Below are 19,467 nucleotides of genomic sequence, written 5' to 3'. Positions count from 1 at the left end.
GTACAGTTTCCTTCCTTCATCAAAACCATCTTCTCCAAAAAGAAGGAAGGGGGAAGGAGAGGCAGAGGGAGGGAGGGAGACAGTTGAACTGTGCAGGGTGTTTTGTGACATAGCTGAGTCATCTTGTAGTGTAAGCTTCTTATCTCTCTGCCAACTGGTAACAATTTGAGAAGCAAAAGCCAGTTTGCAGGCTGTTGTATGACCATCTCTTCAGTGCATCTGGGTGCATAGGAAATAAGAGAGCTGTCACACACCTACTGCAGGAAGAGAAGCTGAGCCTCAGAGATTCAGGGTGGCCCTGCATTGGTTTAGGAATTAGATCAGAGCCCATCCAGCCCCCATTATTTCTCAGGCTGAAGCCCTGAAGGTCCCTCCCAAGCAGAGTAATTGGCAGAGACCAGAGGAACAAGGAACTGGCTCAAGGGACCATAGCTTGGCATTCAGACAAAATGGACTGAATGCTATACTGATGAATAGATTGATCCTTGGAGGCCAGAAAACCACTCCAAGTGAGTCAAGAGCAGGCCTAGAATATGGGGCTCCTGCCTAGTGGGCGAAGGCCAGGGCTCTTAGCAGCAGTTTATTAGCTCTGTAGCCACGCAGCTGGGCCACCCAGAAGCTCCGCAGGGTCACCGGAAGAGTAGGAAGAGGGTAGTTTGCTTTGGTTGTCAGAATTTCAAATCTAATTGCATGGACAGCAGTCTATGTGGCAGCAACACTGCCAGTTGCTAACGGTGTATCAGTATCTGTTTGTGTCTACGTGGGGAGGCTAGGACAACAAGCTCTAAATCAACATATAAAAAAAACACACACAAACCATGTAACTGGAATATCACTGGGAAATCAAAAACCACTTCTCCAGCCTCACAGAAACACTCACTGCGTTTTCAATTTTAAAGCTGCATTTTAATTACAAAAATTAAAGATACATGAAAAGTTTTCCATTAGAATAAATGAGATCAAACAACTTAAAGAAATATACGTAGTGTAAAAAATTAATGCGCAGAAACCTCCGTTACAAAGAGCCGGGAGACCAGCGGGCGGAGCTCTCGCCCCTGCGTCCAGAGCTGAGCCCAAACAGAAAGCGGAAAGACGCCCCTTCTTTCCTGGCAGGACTCAGCCAGACTCTTTGTTCACTATTTTTGTTGCCCTCCCAGCTTCCTTTCTACAAAAGTGTTCTTTCCTTGCCACGTGGAGACTAGCCCGTGGTTCGCCAAGTTTGCAGACCCAGAATTGCAATCCTTTCCTGATCCTGAATAAACGTGTCTTTGCTGGAGAAACACTTGGCCGTCCTTTCGGTTCAACAACAAAGGGAAACGTCTTTCTCCCATCTCTATCCTTCCTCCAGAGGTAGCCACCATCCTGAATTGGCTGTGTCTCCTTCTGGAACTCTTTTCTATGCATTTACATACATATTTGCATCTACAAATACACAGTCTTCTTTTGGCAAAAATGGGATCATTGTTTCTTATTTTGCAGCTTGTTTATTAAAACTCTGCAGTGTGTTTCATAGACATTTTAATGTCAACTTTCTTTTTACCAGTATTCCACAGTATGGATGTATCTGTTTAGTTAACCATTCTTCTGTTGAATGGCACTGGGCTGTTTACAGTTTTTCACCATTATAAACAGTGCTTGAACACACAGCTTTGTTCCTGCATCCGTGCGCACAGGTGCCGGTATTTCTCAGGAGTGGAAGTGGAATTGCTGAGTTGAAGGACATGCGTATACAGCAGGATGTTAAAATGTGAATTTTCCTGTTGTCTCGGTTTTGTCCTAACGCCGCACAGTCTGAAGAAAAATCCAGCGGCACCAGGTACCCAGCTGCGAACAACAAAGTTGTCTATATTTTTAAAAGGCTAAACATTCTTTAAGGCACATGAAGACTTCCTTAGGCAGAGCCGTCGTAGCGCTGGGTACGCTCGCATCTCCCCGCCCCCTGGCAGATGAAGTCACTTTAAGAGAACTCCCTGAGCCGGGCTGCACCTCCTAACACCTGATGCATCAGTGTCCCGGGGCTGACATAACTCGGTACCACAAACTGGGGGGCTTGAAGCAGCAAATGTACTGTCTCACAGCCTGGAGGCTACAGGTCCGAGAGCCAAGGTGTCATCAGGGCTGTGCTCCCCCTGAAACCTCGAGGAGAGAATTCTTCCTCGCCTCTTCCCAGTTTCTCGAGTTTGCGGGCGATCCCGCTGCATCACTCCAGTCTCTGCCACTGTTGTCATGTGGCCGTCTTCTCCCTGTGGGTCTGTCTTCTTGTAAGGACCAGTCATATTATAGGATTAAGGACCCGCCCTGCTCCAGTGTGACCTTATCTGAATTACATCTACACCTATTTCCAAATGCGGTCACATCCCGGGACACTGGGGGTTAGAATTTAGACATATCTTTTGGTGGGGGGTGGGGGACACAGTTCACCCCTAACACCTGGAAAGGTCTCATGGTAAGTGGCTGGGACCACAGCTGCCTGTGGCCACAGAGAAAAGAGGTCAGGGCAGGATGCCAGCTGTACCTTCACCAACTGGGTGAAAGTCAGAGGACAGGGGTCAGATTTCCTCTGAGCTGTATGTGAGCCCTGCCCCCACCCAGAGGATTCAGCTTTGAGTCATCTTGAATAGGATCTCAAGAGGACTCTGTTCAAGGGTGAGGCCGTCGGGGTTGAAGTAGGACAGAAGTGTGCCATACAAAGGCTGGGGCGGAGTGGGGGGGACGTGGAGAGTTCAGCTGGAGGTTGTAGGGGTGAGATCCCCAGCAATGGAAGCCCCCCAAGAACCCACACAAGTGCCCCGGAGAGAAAAGTTCAGCTTTTGAAGGCTGCCGCCCTCCAGAGAGCACCCATGACAGATAACAAGGTGATGTTTCACCAACCAAGGGGACGCTTTCCTGGTCCTCCCACCCGCACCCCTGTCAACCTAAGAGTAGCCACCGAGGGAGAGGGCAGAGCAAGAAGCAGCCCCGGTTCGCGCACGCCTGCTGCCCGTTTCTGAGTCTAAATCAGGCCGGTGAGGTGGGCAGCAGAGAGCCTTGAACTGCACGCGGACTGAGAGCTGGGGTAGCAGGGAGGACTTTCGTCCCTGAGCGCGCGCGGGAGGGCTGCAAGGTCTGCGTGTCATTTCCCCGCCGCAGGTGAAGAGCAAGACCAACAGAGCAGGCAAAGGCGGCCGCTGGGAGAAGGGAGAAGACGGCGTTCTGCCTGCTCTCTACCTCGCTCGGTAAGCCAGCAGCACGCATTTAGAACGTTGACAAGACTTTCAAATTATCCTCGAAAAAGCCCGAATCAGCGAACATGCCATCAGTTGTGAGGATATTAATTTCCCATGTTTATCATTATTGATCTTATTAAATTTGACCACTGTGATGGCCTAAAAGGATCTCCTTGATTTATCTTCTACTTCCTTGATTACCAGAGTGCTTGAACATCTTTCATGCCTATTTTTTAAAATATTTATTTATTTATTTGGCTGCATTGGGTCTTAGTTGCAGCAAGTGGGATTGCGGGCTCTTCATTGCGGCACACAGGCTTCTCTCTGGGGCCCCGCAGCATATGGGATCTTCATTCCCCAACCAGGGATTGAACCACCATCCCCTGCATTGCAAGATGGATTCTTCACCGTGGGACCACCAGGGAAGTCCCTCTTTCAAGCCTACTGATGGTTTCTGTTTCATCTTGTGAATTGCCTGTCTGTAACATTTATCTATTCTATTGGGTTGCTTACATTTTTCTTGATGATTTTTATGTAATCTTTAGTGTAATCTGGATCTTGGGGTTGATTCACAATACTGTGGATTCAAGGATTAAGGATTAATCAGAACACAAATGGCCAAATTGGCCGTCATGTTTTAAAATCATTACCCCAATAGCTACCTTCCCACCCAGGACTTGTGCCTTAATCACGTGGCAGCTGCTACTTTGCTACCTAAGTTCCTGGGGCACGTGGCTGCCATCTGCCTCTGCCCTTCACTTGAGCTTGAACAACCCGGGAGGCAGGCTCCACCCAGCTCTGCGAGTCAGTCCAGTTCTCACCGGGGAGGGGGAGGCCACTCCACACCGCGAAAGGCTGCCTAGGTTCCCCCGGGGGAAATGGCCAGCGTTTCCCCGGGGAGATACAATCCTGGAGACAGAAAGGAGGCGGAGTGGGAAATCGAGCCAAGGAACCAGCTTCAAATCCTGCCCTTCAACCGGGAAGTCCGCTCGCCAATCTTAAAGTCCGATCTAAAGCTGAGCTTGTACATTTGCTCGTATTTTGTCACTTAGTCCCTTTCCCATCTTTCCACAGGCACGCCCCTTCTGAAGAAGAGTGACAGAACTCTCTCGGTTCGTAAAGGACCAACTTAAACAAAGGGAACGTGCGGAGGTGTCGGGGAAGTCAAGTCAGTGTGCGGCTCTGAGCAGGTGGCCCCCAGCACGATCCGGATGGGCCAAGGGTCTCGCAGACGGACCACGCCTGCTCTCTGAGACTAAATTCTCACTCGTGACTAAAGAAGGGGCGTGGGTACCGCAACGAAGTGTGCGCTTCCTGAAAGGAGTCGCGCGCCCCCCCACCGCCCACCCTCGCTGGCCCGCGCACGAACATTGTTCCTTGTCCTCCTCACTCTTGTAGGAACGTAGCAGCTGCATCATACGATTCGGAAGCAGCTTGTGAAGGTTAGACAGAGTCTCGAAGGTGCGACGCAGAACCTCAGGGTGGCTGTAGTTTTTCGGGGCCTTAGGTGTTTCAAGGAGTGGGAGTTTCCGTTGAACTTGATTGTTCCTGGCTGTTCCCATGATGACCCGTGAAGTTACGGAGAAGAACACGCAGGCTTCATCTCCGGGAGGGTAGCGTGGAATCTGCTTTCCGGGCTCTGACCGCTGAGCGTTCTGCGCGTCACAATGGCTCAGAGCTCAGCCTGGAACCCTGCGGGCTCGCCCCGCATCTTCCAGCCGGAGGAAATCAGCCCTTCAAAAATACCCCACGTCTGACGGGGATTTTCGGCAGAAACCCCCGTTTCCTGCCTGGACGTGGACAGTACCTGAGGGAGGCAGCGACCCGCGTGCACGCATCAGTGTGATTGTCCCCTCGGGCCCCAGCAGAGGCCGGGCATCCTGTGTGAACATAATTAAGACTCCAGTCCCGAGGGAGTGTGGTTACAGCAGCGCGGTTCTCGAGCAGAACTGGGGAAAGAGCGGAGGAAATGTCCAGGTGAACACAGGTAAGACGCTCACCTGCTTCTTATTCTCTTATCCAAACGAACACCGAGCAAACAAAAGTAAACAAACAAAAATGCTCAGCTCTGGCTTTACCGGAGAAGCCAGTCTTCATTGTGGACCAAAAGCAGAGGACAGACGAAACAGGTAAACAAGATTCTACTGTACAGCGCAGGGAGTTATACTCAGTATCGTGTCATAACCTATCATAGAGGAGAATCTGAAAAGAATATATGTGTGTGTGTATATATAAGTATAACTCAATTACTTTGATGTACACTTGAAACTAACACAACATTGTAAACTAACTATACTTCAATTTTAAAAACCATATAAATTTAAGAAATTAAAAAAACCAAAAAGAAACAAACAAAAGCAGAGGACAGTAGATGTATTAAATAATCTTAAACCACCACACTTGATGGCACAGCCCCCAAGAAAGACAGAAGGTTCGGAGAACTACTCCCAGATTTGGGGCAAAAATGCAAGTAACGAGGTCTATTACAGCTACGCCTTAATTTCAGCGCATTCTGACAGAACCAGGCTCACCACAACTGCTCTGTTCCCTGAACCGGCTGGACAATCGCACTGCAAAATGGTCAGAAATGGGGAGAGCCGGTGAGCCAGGCATGCCGCAGCAAAGGCTGAGAGTGTTTGCCAACTTTTTACCAAACTTAAGACTCATATGTTTTTTTAATTCATTTTATTGAAGTATAGTTGGTTTACAATGTTGTGTTAATTACTGCTGTATGGCAAAGTGATTCAGTTATACATATATACACATTCTTTTCCATATTCTTTTCCATTATGGTTTCTTATAGGATATTGACTATAGCTCCCTGTGCTCTATAGTAGGACCTCATTGTTTACCCATCCTATACGTACTAGTTTGCTTCTGCTAATCCCAGACTCTCAGTCCAGCCCTCCCCTTACTCCCCCCTCCCTTGGCAACCACAAGTCAGTTCTCTACTTGACCCATAAGTTCTTAATCGTTGCTCTAAATAACAAGCGTTGGAATCTTTCTAACGATCTGAAGTTTATTGACCTTGGCTGAAACCAGGAGGCCACCACGATTATATTTTATTTTTAAATAAACTATCCGAGGGATAAGTGTTTTCTGCCATGGATACGTCTTCCTCAAGGAGTGGAATCTCATTCCTTTTCTCTGATTACGGTGCGGTGGCAAGAACACTGTTGGGGATGGGAGTTAACAGTCTTAACCGAGAGCAGAGGCTGCCGGCCCAGCTGCTGACGAGCTGTGCGATCTTCACTGCAGCCAAGCAGGTCTCTGCGGTGGTGCTGATGCTGGGGGAAAGCCCTTCCATTGTGCGTCTTGTTTCCTTCTCCTTTTATTTACAATTCTGCTCTTCAATGATCGGTATATTTACCTTTCAAACTGAATTTGTGATCAAGTACTACTTTCTCCTGTGAAAAGATCAGAAAGATTCCTCCCCAGCCGCGCCCCTCTTCTCACTGTGGTGATGCTGGGCTGCTCTGAAGGCAGACCCCGCAGGTGCTGTGTGTTATTAACTCGGTCCCCCCGCAGAGCAGCTGCAGGACTCTGGGCTGTTTTTCTAGGTAGGCTGATCTCTTACTCACGACTTTTAGGTAAACGGCAATTCCTTTTTTTTTTTGTCCCAAAGAGGGCTGTGGTGTCTCCGGAACTCCTTCCCCTCCCCCTCTGCCATGGTGGATGTGACAAGATCAACTGGCTTCCAGAAGGCAAGGTATTCAGTAACGTCCAAAGAGAAAAGATCATCTCCAAGTTTCTGAAAGAAAGCGTCCTAAAGAGAGTGTTCCGTTCCAAGCAACTGAGGTGGGAAGGTTCAGGCTACCAGAAAGAGGATCCAAGCTACAGCTTTCCTGGCACCAGAAAGTAAGTTCTGATCCTGGAACCCAAACCAAAATTCAAAATGAGGAGCATCTCTGGTGGTGCAGTGGTTAAGACTCCACACTCCAATGCAGGGGGTCGGGGTTTGATCCCTGGTCAGTGAACTAGATTCCACATGCCACAACTAAGAGTTTACATGCCATAACTAAAGATCCCGCATACCACAGCTAAAGATCCCACATGTTGCAACTAAGACCCAATGCAGCCTAAATAAATAAATAAATAATAAATAAATAAATAATTCAAAGTAAATTCGTGATATCAGGCTAAGAAAACACAGCTACACCAAACAGGCATCCAAAAGACAGATGTATAAAGCAACTCAAACTGCAGATATCAAATCTTGCAGAAAAGAATCTAAATAAAGGTGGAAATATATGATTGAGAACTGATTCAAAAGTATGAGCTGTCACAGATGCAGGTGTAGAATGTACTGATGCCTGTGTTTCTCTTACATTTGGAAACATATTCATGTATATCACTATCACATGCCTTCTAGGAATACATAGATTTTAAACAAGATCTCTTATACAAAGCGGTGGCTTCCCAAATAAGGTAGAAAAGTGTTAAAGGTTAATTTTTAAAACAAAAACACAACTTCTAACTAAAAATATTTCCATGTATATTTCCTAGAGCAGAATTATACACGTACAAGAAAGTTAGGCTATTTAAGGTAAATGCTTACAGAAATGGAGTCCTAAACTGGGAACAAATATAATTGGCCATGACTGAGAGGCAAAAGAAGCTGGAAAAAGTCAGGGACGGGGGAGGGAAAGACTAGTTATCTAAATATACTAAATACAAATTGCCCATAACTAAATTGGAATGTTTCCCACTGACTTAGCATCTCATTTGAGAACAAAAATGCATGTTATTAATTAGAAAAGATTGTCCTGACTTTCTGAAAACATGTACATCATTACGCTGCACAAGATTCTACTGTAGAACATGACCAGCCATGACCTTGGCAGTACTGCTGGGAAAATCAAGGGAGACGGAGGCAAATGCATAGAATTGTAAACCATGAAAGGTATTGACAGAGGGAGGCTGACACAGAGACCTTTTCCCTCCAGAATAACTAGAAAGCAAGCACTCTTGTTACTGACATGTTGCATAAACCTGGACAATGAAAAGGAATGTATATCAAAGTGCTTTCCAAGATAGTTATCTGTGGTCAGTGTTGTCACCTTTGTCACAGCAGGAGAAACCGAGGTGGACAGCAAGGCATCTTACCTACCAGGTGCTCTTCCACCCACTCAGACCACCTCCGTTGTAACTGACGGAAGAGTTTGCTTGTTAAATGCCACGAAACAGAGCATCAACCTGGCCCTCCTTCACTGGGTTAATAAAGAGGTACAGGTTGACAGCAGGACAGGCTGAGGCTACGACTCAAAACTGAATCCTGGCAGGGGCCGTGGGATGGTGGAGAAAGAGGGTGCACCCGGGCTGAGGACCTGAGCTGCTATGGAAAACAGCCCAGGGCCAACTCATGCCTTGACGTGCAAGGCTGGTCTAGAGGCAAACCAGACTGGAACCAGCCTCAACCCAGGCATCCTAGTTGTTTCCCTGCGTTCCTCCATATCCACGACATTTCACACCTGGCCCCTCCACTTAGATGGGGCGCCCCCTGTGAATACCGTGCAGGGACTGTGCTGTCACCGTAGTGTTAAGCACGTGACACTAAAGATTTTACCAATTCAACAAGTGGTGGGGGGAGGGAGGCAGGATTTTCATGCTGATGCCAAGCGTTCAGAAGGTCTCCAGAGGAAGGAAGAATCATCACGCAGGGTGATGACAGGAAAGGGTTCTATGAAGGAAAAAAGAGGATCTTGGGGGATGTGCTCCTTGGTGACACATCGCAGAGGGACTCGAAGGGCTCAGAGATCAGCTCAAGTTCTGAAACAAAAGGAAGAAGCCACAGCAGAGAGCAAGGAAGCTACACATGTGACATGTGCACACACACACGTATACATACACACATCATTTCTGCCTCCCAGCCAGAGAACAGAAACCCCTTTCCCACCTAGATATATTTGTAGGAAGTGTTAGCTGGGAATCCGTGGACCCACACTTACCCAATTCACCATTTTTCAAGTAATTGTAAGTTGGGAAAGTTACTTAATATATTTAAGACCCGGGTTACTCATTTATAAAATAGGAATAACCAGGGGTACCAGCCTCACTGCGGTGTTGACTGTTACATTGGATAATCTCTATGAAATGTTCAGCAGTAGGCATGACATAGTAACCACACCACACCGTCTAGAAAATGTTATTTTGGGGGTAATTAAATTAATTCAAACATTTATTGAGTGCCTACTCGATGCCAGGCAGTCCACTAGATAGAAGAAGGCCGGGTCTCACCTTCAAGGGGTTGAAAAGGTAGTGAGTGAGATCCTGTAAATAAATGAATAATTGTAACGGTGAATAAGGAATTGTAAGCAAATCATTATAACAGAACCCAAAAGCGGTTTATTCTTTTTGAGGGGTCAGGGGAGATGGTTTAGGAAGAAGGGGATAAAAAGGAGCTATTCTCGGAAAAGGAAAAGTGGTGTATGTTCTGGAGGAAAGAGAGTATTTAGGAAAACTGAACAAGGTCTGACGTATCTGACGTGCAGCAGGCGTGGGGAAGGTGGTGCGCAGACACGGACAGCCTGGCCGCAGGATCTGGACCCTGTGCTTTAGGCATGGGGCGGGGACTCGGGCAGGTGTGTGTTTCAGCTCAGCGCTGCGGGAATCCGCCCGAAGGAGGACCGCGCGGGGGCGGGAGACCCCAAGGAGGCCTGGGTTCGTCGTCTCTCCTCCCCTGTGTTCCCGGGGCTTGCCTCAGTGCCCAGCACAGGTTTAAAGCGACGGGGCTGCAGCACTGGAAGGCCGGGGCCCCCCCTCACCGAGCGGTATATCCCGCCGGGAAGGGACAGATCGCGAAGGAGCAAATGGGACGGCGAGGAGCCCGGGGAGGGAGAACGAGGGGTGTCTGAAACAGCAAGGTGGGTGGGAAGGGCTTCTTTATGTTTATTGTTGTGTGTGTTTCCCCACATCATTTTATCTCAAATGTTTATAATTTCGAAGAGCCCCGCTTAAGGGCTTCTTTGAAGTGGAGCCAGGGAAGGCTTCCCTGAGAGGAAGATGGGGACGCGGGAGACGCTCCGCGGCTGGGGTGGAGGTGGGCATCGGGTTGCTGAGAAGCCCGTGACACTGCGGCAGCTTCTGGTGCGTCTGCCCTGTTGTGGGGAGACCCTCCGGGGGGCCCAGGACGTGAAGAGCCCCGCGTGTGGGTGCGCAGCCGGGCTTCGGGGGGGGCGGGGAGCGGGGAGCTGGGCGCGGCAGCACCGCCCGCTTTTCTGCCCCAAGCGGCCGTGCGCGGTGCTACGCGCGAGTCTGGACTCGCGAGGACCTGCCCGGGGCGGGCTTGTGCGCCGCGGGGACACCGTCCTTCCGCCCCGTCAGTTCTGTGCACACGCACGTTGGAAGCGTGGACAGAGCCGCACGCGCAGCCCGGCCTGGAGGCGCGGGCGGGGGCGGAGTCGGGGCGGGGTCTGGGCGGGCCCGGGGCGGAGCGGGGCGGGGTCTGGGCGGGGTCGGGTCGGGGAGGGGGCGGGGTCCGGAGCGGCGCCCGGGGTAGAGGAGGGGTCGGGGGTTGGGGGCGAGGTTGCGCTCAAGGTCGGAGACGGGGCCGGAGTCTGGGGTCGGGGTCCGGCGCTCGGACGGTGTCGGGGCAGGGGCGGGGCCAGAGTCAAGGTCGGAGTCGGGGGTCAGGGGTCAGGGTCCGGCGAGGGGGCGGGCCGGGAGCCGGGGGCGGGGTCAAGGTCGGGTCGCGGCCCCGCGGCGGGGGAGCGCCGCGCGCTCCCCTCTGTCCTCCCCGCAGGCCGGCCGAGCCGAGGCGGTGCGCGCGGAGTGGCCGGGGCCTCGGGGCGGCAGCGCCCTGGGAGACGGCGCCGGGGACGAGAGGTAAGAGGCGGCCGGGCCCCGCCCCCGCGCCCCCTGCCCCCGCCCCCGGGACCCCCGCCCCCGCGGCCCCTACCCCCGCCCCCGGACCGCGCCCCCCGTCGCCGGGCCCCCTGCCTCCGGCCGGGCGCGGGCGGCGCGTCCCTCGCCGCGTCCGCTGCGGCCCCGGGGCCAGCTCTGCCCGCGGGGCGGTGTGGGGCGGGTCGCCGGGCGCTCCCCGGGGCCTCCTCCGCGCGGGCCGCGCCCCAGGCCGCCTCGCTCGCTCCCTTAGACGGCAGTCCTCGGCGTCCGGGGCCTTAGGCGGGACCGGGCTGCGTGCCGGGATGGCTCGGGGCGGGCACGGCGGGCCTCGTGGTGTCTCCGAGGCCGGGAGCCGGTGGCGGGGGGGGGGGCCTGCCCTGCCCGCGAGTGAGGTTAATCCCGCTGCAAACCCAGCGCCTGGCTGAGGCGATGGCCCGCTTTTAAATTCCAGAGAACTCGACGTGTTCTTCCGAGTTTGTGCTGTATCCTCCTAGCGGATACCCTCTCGTTTCTCGCTCCAGGCCTGCCTTTGCTCGCCTTCCGTCCCTGCGATCTTGCGCTCGCCCGTGGCCGGCCCGCCTTTTCTGTCGCGCTCGCCCGCGGGTTCCAGGTGGCTTCCCGGTGGCTTCCCGTGCCCACCCCGCGCGCCGCACAGCCCCCCTCCCGCTTTCCTAGTATGCGGCTCACCGCCGGGAGATGGGCAGCCGAGGTCCGCGCCTTCTCTGAAAGCAGCCCCGCCCTTAGGCTCAGCGCGCCTTGCCCCACCCCCGAGCGGGCCTTGAGGAGACGGGGGAGCACGATGGGGAGGCGGGGTGCGGAGAGCAGCGGCCCCCGCCTGCGCGCGCCCGTGCGGCCGGAGCTACGGCACCCGCGGGCCCGGCGTGCGGGGCGCGCGGCCCCCGAGGTCCAGGCCTCGCCCGGCGGAAGCGCCCTGCCGCGTCCCCTGCTGCTTTCTCCCTGGGAGCAGTGGGTACGTCTACCTCTTGGTGCCTTTGGGATACCAGGTGGAAACGTTCTTTTTAATGTTTGTTTTTCATGGAAGCATACTTGGTTAACCGTGTTGTGTTAGTTTCAGGTGTACGGCAGAGGGATGCGGTTATACGCATACACGTATCTGTTCTTTTTCAGGTTCTTTTCCCATTTAGGTTACTACTGAGTATTGAGCAGGGTTCCCTGAAAATTTTTATGTCTTTTAACAAAGGAAAAGCGAACCAGCTTCTCAGCAAATCTCCAAACATTTCTGATTGCAGTTGGATTTCGTGCAACATGCCACCTTGATCCATCAGGCAGGGCGCAGCTTTTTAATTTGCTCACTCGTGTTTGGTGAAAAATACTGGTAAGGCAGGTGGATATCAAATAGTACAGGCAGTGGCCGCCCTGTAGGGGAGTGTGCAGTCTGGCTGACTTCATGGGCGGCTGACAGCCTTCCTCGCTGGCTGGTGAGTTGGGCTACTTTTATTCTATGACCCCGAAGGCGCAGTTTTCATCAGCTCCCCTTTATCATGTTAATGTAAGGCTGTTTCTCTCACAGGTTACTTTGTACCTTAGGGAACCGGGATTACAGAGCTGAGAGAAGCTTGAGAATCTGTCAGGAGGCTTTAAAAATACAAACACCTGCCCTCATCGTACTGACTCGGAATCTGTGCTATTTTTTGCAGCTCTCCTTTTTAAAGAGCTCTGCTGGTGATTCTCATGCAGACACTAGGTCCAATGCACGTTATCTCAGAGATCAGAGAATTTTTTTCATTTTATTTTTCATAAAAACCTCCAGAGAAAGATAGTCTGCAGCCCGCATCCCAGCATTCAACTCTCCGTCCTGTCAAGAGATAACTTCCTTGTGTATCAGTTACACCCTCAACCTCTATTTAAGCTTGTTTGTCCCTGTTTCTCCGTAGTGCAGACATGACACCTAATACTACCTAACATTTCATGGGTATAGTGCTTAGAGTTTAGTTTACAAAGGATTTTCTCATTTGAGATTAAAAAACGACCGAGTTCATCCCTCCAACATCACTTTTTAAAATAAACTGCTCACCCCTTCAGGTTCCCTTTTCCAGGGTAAATTATTTCAGCCTCTCCTGCACACACCCTTCCGGGATAAATTATTACAACCCTCTCCTGCACACACCCACCCTTCTTGCCCATAGCTGTCAGCACAGTGTCTGAAACATAAATCCTCAGGAGACATTGTACCTTCATGTTTTGCCTTAAAAAAATGTTTCCTGAGTGTTTCTCAACATCTGGAGTCCAGAGTGAGAGGTGGGCTGGTCAGTGTTGAATATGTGAGAATTGGGGTTGATGGAAAGACTCTTCTAGGCTTTCAGATCTGGTATTCAGATACATAAACTCTGGTGGAGGTGCCATTCTGAACTGGACATTTTGTCATATTTTTAAAATCAGGTTCGAAAACTTGCATGCCATCATTTTTAACAAAATGTGAATGAAGTCATACATTCTTGTAAAAGCCCTTCCATTTCCTAGGAGGTGCTGTCCCGCTGGTGACAGTTCCATGAGAACACTGCCCACTCCTCATGAGTGTCCTTATGGGGGGGGGTCGTGGAACTTTGTGCCTTTTGTCATATTTTAACCAAGGGACATGTAAAATTATGTACTTGAGCTTTTAAAATTTCCTCACATTGGTTATCCTAAAACAAATATTGTTTTAGAACTTATCTCACTGGAGTTTGGATACAGAAGTACCAGTTCCCGAAAATAAAAACCTCCCACCTGGAGGGGATGGTGCCGCAGGTGGTAAGAAATCCTCGATGTGTCTATTTTTATACTAATATTTATAAATATGTGAAAATTTATATTCCTATTTATAATATGAATGACCACTCATATTAAAGGGGGCTTGTTTTGAATATCACCAGTTTTATGTAACTATTAATTGTCATTTTCTTCATATGCATTCTTTCAGGCAAAATTAACAAGGTAAGGATAAACGTTTGGTTTTAGATAATTCACAGAACATTTTAACATTGTATGTATGTTCCTTAATGGAGATTTCTTTCCTCAAAGTTAAACTTTAAAATTTTATTTCTATAGAGCTCTTCAAACAGGTCAAAGCCTTTATGTACTCTCTTACAAGGCTGCAAATTGGCCATAAATATTTTACTATATTACTTTTTTTCAACATAACAATATTATAAATGGAAATTAACACTGCAGTGAAGATAATGTTTTCTGGTCACTGCCAAAAGGGAAGTGGTGTCAACTCTTAAGATATCTTGAAGCAGTTGAAATGGTTATATTTTGTTTTCAAGTAGTGAAAAAATTTAATCTTTCATTTACTTTTTTTGATCAAAATATAAGTTAACTATTAATAAAATAAAGACAATCTTAATGATATCCAAGGCTCATTAGTTAACACTGTTTAGTGATATTTGTAAACAGATTATACTAATTCCGACTGAGGTCAGTAAAAACCGATACCTGTATATATCTGATGGAGTATTACAGGACTTTACTATGTATTGCTTGGTTAGAACAAGAATTATACATTCTTAGAACGAGAGTTGGGAACAGAGATGCGGTGTGTTTAAAAGTCTTCTGCTGCTTTATAGAACCATTTGGAAATCCCAGTAGAGCAACTCATGCTGGAACTGGCTTTGTCAGAACCTGCTCCCAAAAGAACACAGATGGGGTTTGTTCATCACACTCGGAAAGTATTATTTTTTTAAAAAGGCGTGCAGGTACTGAGTAAAATGCCGTCTGTGGCTTTTCTGTTCTTAGAATAGTAAACAAGGGGCGTTCCAGTTATGGAGATATCCTCTCAACGAGGGCAGTGCCACAGAGAACAGGTGAGAGAATATTTATGTTTGTAAACCCCTAAATTACTGAAATCAGTCTAAATATAGATGAGTTAACTACTCAGTTGAAGTACGAGGCCAGAAAAAACAACCAGAAGAAAAGAATCTTGTGTGCAGAGAGCGGGAAATGATAGAGATGCGCCCTGCATGGGACGTGGCTGGCAGATGGCCCAGCGTGGGGTGGGGAGGAGGCCTGGGCCCTGGCGAGGTCTAGACAGAGCGAGTGCGGGCTTCTTGCCCGAATGAGAAGGAACCATGGTAGGAAAGGAACGATTTCCGTTCCTTACACGTAGTAACTCATTTCACCCTCAGGATGGCCCTGTAAGGGGGGCACCATTGTCATCGCCCCTGTGTTATGGATGAGGACATGGAGGCAGGTGACAAGTGAGGATGGGTGAACTGGGATGTGAAAGCTCGGTTCACGCTCTCAGACCCCCTTTCTTGCTTCACACGCTTCCTGGGGTTTGAAATCTTACTTCTTGGTTATTAAATCTTAGAGTGTGTGAGAACCAACTAGAAGCCTTCTTCAAAACGCATGGTACTGTTATTGGGAAATTAACACGTACTGAGCACTGCCGTGCAGAATTTAATGGGGGTGCTGAGTTGCGTTCCTCTCTCTTGTCCCCAGTCTTGGCAGGCGGGTGGTTCCCTGAGCAGCCGCTGTCTCCGCGGCTGAGGATTCCTGCTCCGTGCTCTCGGGACAGAGCTAAGGCTGAGGGGAGAAGCAGGAGGTGCCCGGGGATGGCAGTGACTCCTGTGCTGGGGGCGTTGGCTGACGGGGGAGGAAAAGCTGCTTGAGGAGAAGGAACTCGAAGGAAGAGGTCAGGTGAAGTGAGCTGATGTGCACTGAGTCAGCAGAGCACAGGGGCTGGGGACCGTGGGCCCCGACACCTGGTTTCATCCCAGCTCCACCACCTGCGAGATGTGGGACCTCAGCCAGCCTGGGCCTCAGTTCCCTCATCCGTCAGAGGTAGAAAGGAAACTGCCGATCTCGTGGGGCAGTTGTGAGGACTAAACAGAGTCACGCGTGATTGACGCTGGGGAGGCCTAGTGATAGTGCAGAGCTGGAAACTTGGGGTCCGTGAGCATTTTACTCTGAGATGTTTCTCCTCAGTATGCCATCAACAAGGAAAGAGAATAAAGGTCATGATGGCTTTCGTTTAGTGTTTAACAGTTTGCAGAGTATGTTCATAAAATTGTCTGCTTCTCAGACCACCTCCAGGGTAGGTATTATAATCTCCATTTCACTCACTGGTGGCAAAGGGGTTCAAGCCTAAGTCTTCCACATCCAGATTCCATGCCTTTTTTTTTTTTTTTTTTTTTTTTTTATAACTACACTCCATGGATTGTGTCTGTTATCAATTAGAGATTTAAGGTGATTTTCCTGTGTTTTTTCAGAGGTAAGTTAGTAAACCTAGTATTTAGCTAAATGAATACATTTTTACCATTTCGTCTATTTTTCAAAATCCTTCAAGAATGCTTTGCTGTCTTTAGTGTAAATTGGCTTTAAAAGAAGCAAGAAGATAATGAGACTCTATACATGTCAGTTATTGTATTAAATCTTTCCATGGCAGTATTTCTAGTAAGCTTTAAAAAAAAATACTAACTGCAAACCCAGTATTCTATGCCCTGGCTTTTTTGCAGTTTTCATTTGAATATAATACCTAGGAGTATTACCCCTAAAATGAAAGAGTACCACCAGATCAAAATTACTGTAGACTATGTCTGGGGTAATTTTTGTTTGATAGACATTGTTTTGCTTCCTTTTTTATTAGAATAATTTTTAAAAACCACAGTGGCTAAAGTAGAAGCCTTTCTTAAGTAACAACTACATTCTTTGAGAGGTTCCCTTTCATCTAATTCTGGGTCAATAAACATTTCACTATAATTTCAGTTTGAGTTGGATAGCCTCCTTTCAGACATCATAGTTGCACATGCAATATATTCATAGACAAATAGCTACAATCAGCCACTTTTAGCCTAGTGGCCATTCATAGCCAGTTAGCCTTTTTTAGGTATAATGATCTAGTCACCTGTGCATGTACAAAAGGGATGCCCAGTTACTATTTTAATCTATATGTTTAAAAAAAAAAGGATATAGTTATAGATAATTAGAGCGTCTTTGAAAGTTAACATGTTTCTGTTACAGGTAGATGCACATTTGTCATTGGGAACTCAACATTAGGTAGTCTGATAAATTCTAGTAGCATTTCAGTTCTAGGCAACCAACCATTTATTAAATAACTCATTTTTTAAGGGATTTCAAAAAATCTTCAATGGAAATTGGCTGTAATGTGACCACTAATCCCGTAAGACTCTTCGGTGTGAACCACTCACCAGCAAGTGCTTCAGTGGACAAGCCAGTTGCCTCCTGCCCTGCCCTGCAGACGTCGTTAAGTCTCTGCTGGCCGTGTGCAGATGGAGACTTTTTTAAGGACAGAAATGAGCCTCACATTAATTTATGCTCAACTCTAGAAAACAACAGTGGTGCAATTTTAGATGCTCCAAATTGCAATCTGAAGTATGGAAACAGCAGTGTGGAAGAAAATGCAACAGATGAAAGTGATTTATCAGAAAATGAAAAAGCAAATGATACTTTACTCAGCTATTTTAAAAAGATGGACCTGAACTTAAAGCCAGAAACAATAGAAAATGTTGAAGACTTTTTCACGGAAGAACTGAGTGAAGTGTTTCCATACCCTGATTTTCTGCCCCCTCCTTTCAATACCCTGGACTTGCACAGATTAGCCCTCTCAAAATCTGAAAGTTGGAAAATGACGATGGAGCCTCCAGACAGCTCTCTGGAGCATTTGATAACTCGTTTACTGGACATGGAAAGATTGCAGCACGTGACTATTCAAAGAGAAAGGCCGAGACTGCAGACGTCCTTCTGTGCTCCCTTAGTCACCGAACGACCCTCTTCCTCCAAAGCTATACCCAAAATGAGACAGCCCAAACCTTCTGACTCTGTGGGTCTTCAGACAACTTGTGTAGAGAAAAGTCATGAGAAAAGGAAAAACAGTTCTGGTTCTTACAAGCCTCAGTACAGTGCTCCCAGGTGGAGCTGGAGCCGTGCTGGCAAGTGCAGGTGGGATTCTAGGGCAGCTCCGAGAACCTCACCCGCTCCAAAGCAGGTGGCTGCAGCCTGTGACGACATTCAGAATCCCAGAGTCTCCACTGTAAACCCATGCCAAGCATTCCCAGCCAAGCCTGCTCCTGCCCAGATGACCCAATTGCTGGTTAAAATGGTCTCAACCAGATGTCTGCCACCAAAGTCTCCTACACCAGTTTCACCTGTTCCTCTGCCTTTCCCCGAAAACCAGAGGGAAGAAATTAAGGCACCACCAAGGACCAAAAAGAAACTTTACCGAAAAGACATGGTCCTGAACAGACCATTCTGTATTCAGAAGCTAACCTGTTTATCGCCTTTGTTGATAGCTAAGGATAAGTGCTCACCCACTGACCAAAAATAACTCTTTTCTTTCCTGCATTTCAACGTTAGCGAATCTATTCCAAGAAGCCCGGCTAAAACATGATTCCTTGTTCCGAGATACAGGTATTACACACACACACACACACACACACACACACACACACACACACACACACACACACACACACACAGATTCCTGGGTGTACTGTGGAATGGAACTTGTGAGAGTCCCAGCTGAGATATCTGCACATAAACCAAGGGCTTCCCTGGTGACATATTTGAGTCTCTTACATGTTATGTCTCAAAGGAATGTTTCACTTAGAAAACTATTCAAGATGGTTCTTTTGTTGTGATTCTTTTCCAGTGTAATTCCACCATCAATAAATGGTATAATAGACTTATTGGTGGTACAGTTATTCTTTTATACTGTTCTATTATAAAGTCATAAGTCAGTGATCTTTTTTCCCCTTTTAAATTGAAGTATAGTTGATTTACAGTGTTGTGTTAGTTTCAGTTATACATATATGTGTATATATTCTTTTCAGATCCTTTTTCATTATAGGTTATTCCAGGATATTGAATATAGTTGCCGTGCTGCAGAGTTAGGTCCTTGTTGGTTATCTATTTTATACACAGTAGTGGGTATCTGTTAATCCCAGACTGCGACTTTATCCCTCCCCTTCTTTCCCCTTAAACAGAAGTCTGTTTCTCTGTCGGAGTCTGTTTCTGTTTTGTGAATAAGGTCATTTGCATCATTGTTGGGGATTCCGCGTGTGAGTTACAGTAGGTAGTATTTGTCTTTCTCAGTGACGCCACCCACCTGGGATGGACCCTCTCCCTCCCCATCTCCACAAATCTGCTTGGTCTGTCATTTTGACCTACACTTTGGGTATTCATTTGCTTGGCCGTTAAAAGCTAAAGGAGTGGCTATTTTGTTACATTACCATACAAGATCCTCCCGAGTCCTTAGAAACTCTCCCTTCCCAGGCACTGCTCCGCCACACACCACACGCCACACATGGGAGCAAGGTCCTCTCTGGGCCTCACTACAGCCTGGGCTTGAAGCAGCCCTCTTCCCTCAGATCCAGCAGCTTAGGATGTTGAAGGAAAATGGGAAAAGGTCACTGTCCACAAAGCAGCACACATCTCGTTAATGGAATCTTCCCCCAAGGCT

General features: G+C 48.4%; 1 protein-coding gene across 5 annotated transcripts; it reads left to right on the top strand.

The window, feature by feature from the left end:
• The first annotated feature begins 10,986 nt into the window (after positions 1–10,986).
• Positions 10,987–18,683, top strand: FAM217A (family with sequence similarity 217 member A). Of its 5 annotated transcripts, XM_057700695.1 has the most exons (6): positions 11,441–12,018; positions 13,715–13,799; positions 13,969–13,982; positions 14,615–14,694; positions 14,789–14,851; positions 17,118–18,683. In XM_057700695.1, exons 1-6 carry the CDS (start codon positions 11,725–11,727, stop codon positions 18,331–18,333), a joined length of 1,752 nt encoding a protein of 583 aa, XP_057556678.1. In that variant the 5' UTR covers positions 11,441–11,724; the 3' UTR covers positions 18,334–18,683. The 5 variants fall into 5 exon arrangements, with proteins under 5 accessions (XP_057556677.1, XP_057556678.1, XP_057556674.1 ...); XM_057700694.1 differs by lacking the exons at positions 11,441–12,018; positions 13,969–13,982; positions 14,615–14,694 and adding an exon at positions 10,987–11,030 and having other exon boundaries at positions 14,784–14,851; XM_057700691.1 differs by having other exon boundaries at positions 11,442–12,018; positions 12,177–14,694; positions 14,784–14,851.
• The last annotated feature ends 784 nt before the right edge of the window (positions 18,684–19,467 follow it).

This window comes from Hippopotamus amphibius, chromosome 11 (genome assembly GCF_030028045.1).
Source record: "Hippopotamus amphibius kiboko isolate mHipAmp2 chromosome 11, mHipAmp2.hap2, whole genome shotgun sequence".
Taxonomy (NCBI): domain Eukaryota; kingdom Metazoa; phylum Chordata; class Mammalia; order Artiodactyla; family Hippopotamidae; genus Hippopotamus; species Hippopotamus amphibius.
The sequence above is the reverse complement of the archived record's forward strand: the minus strand, read 5'-3'. Positions and strand labels throughout refer to the sequence as shown.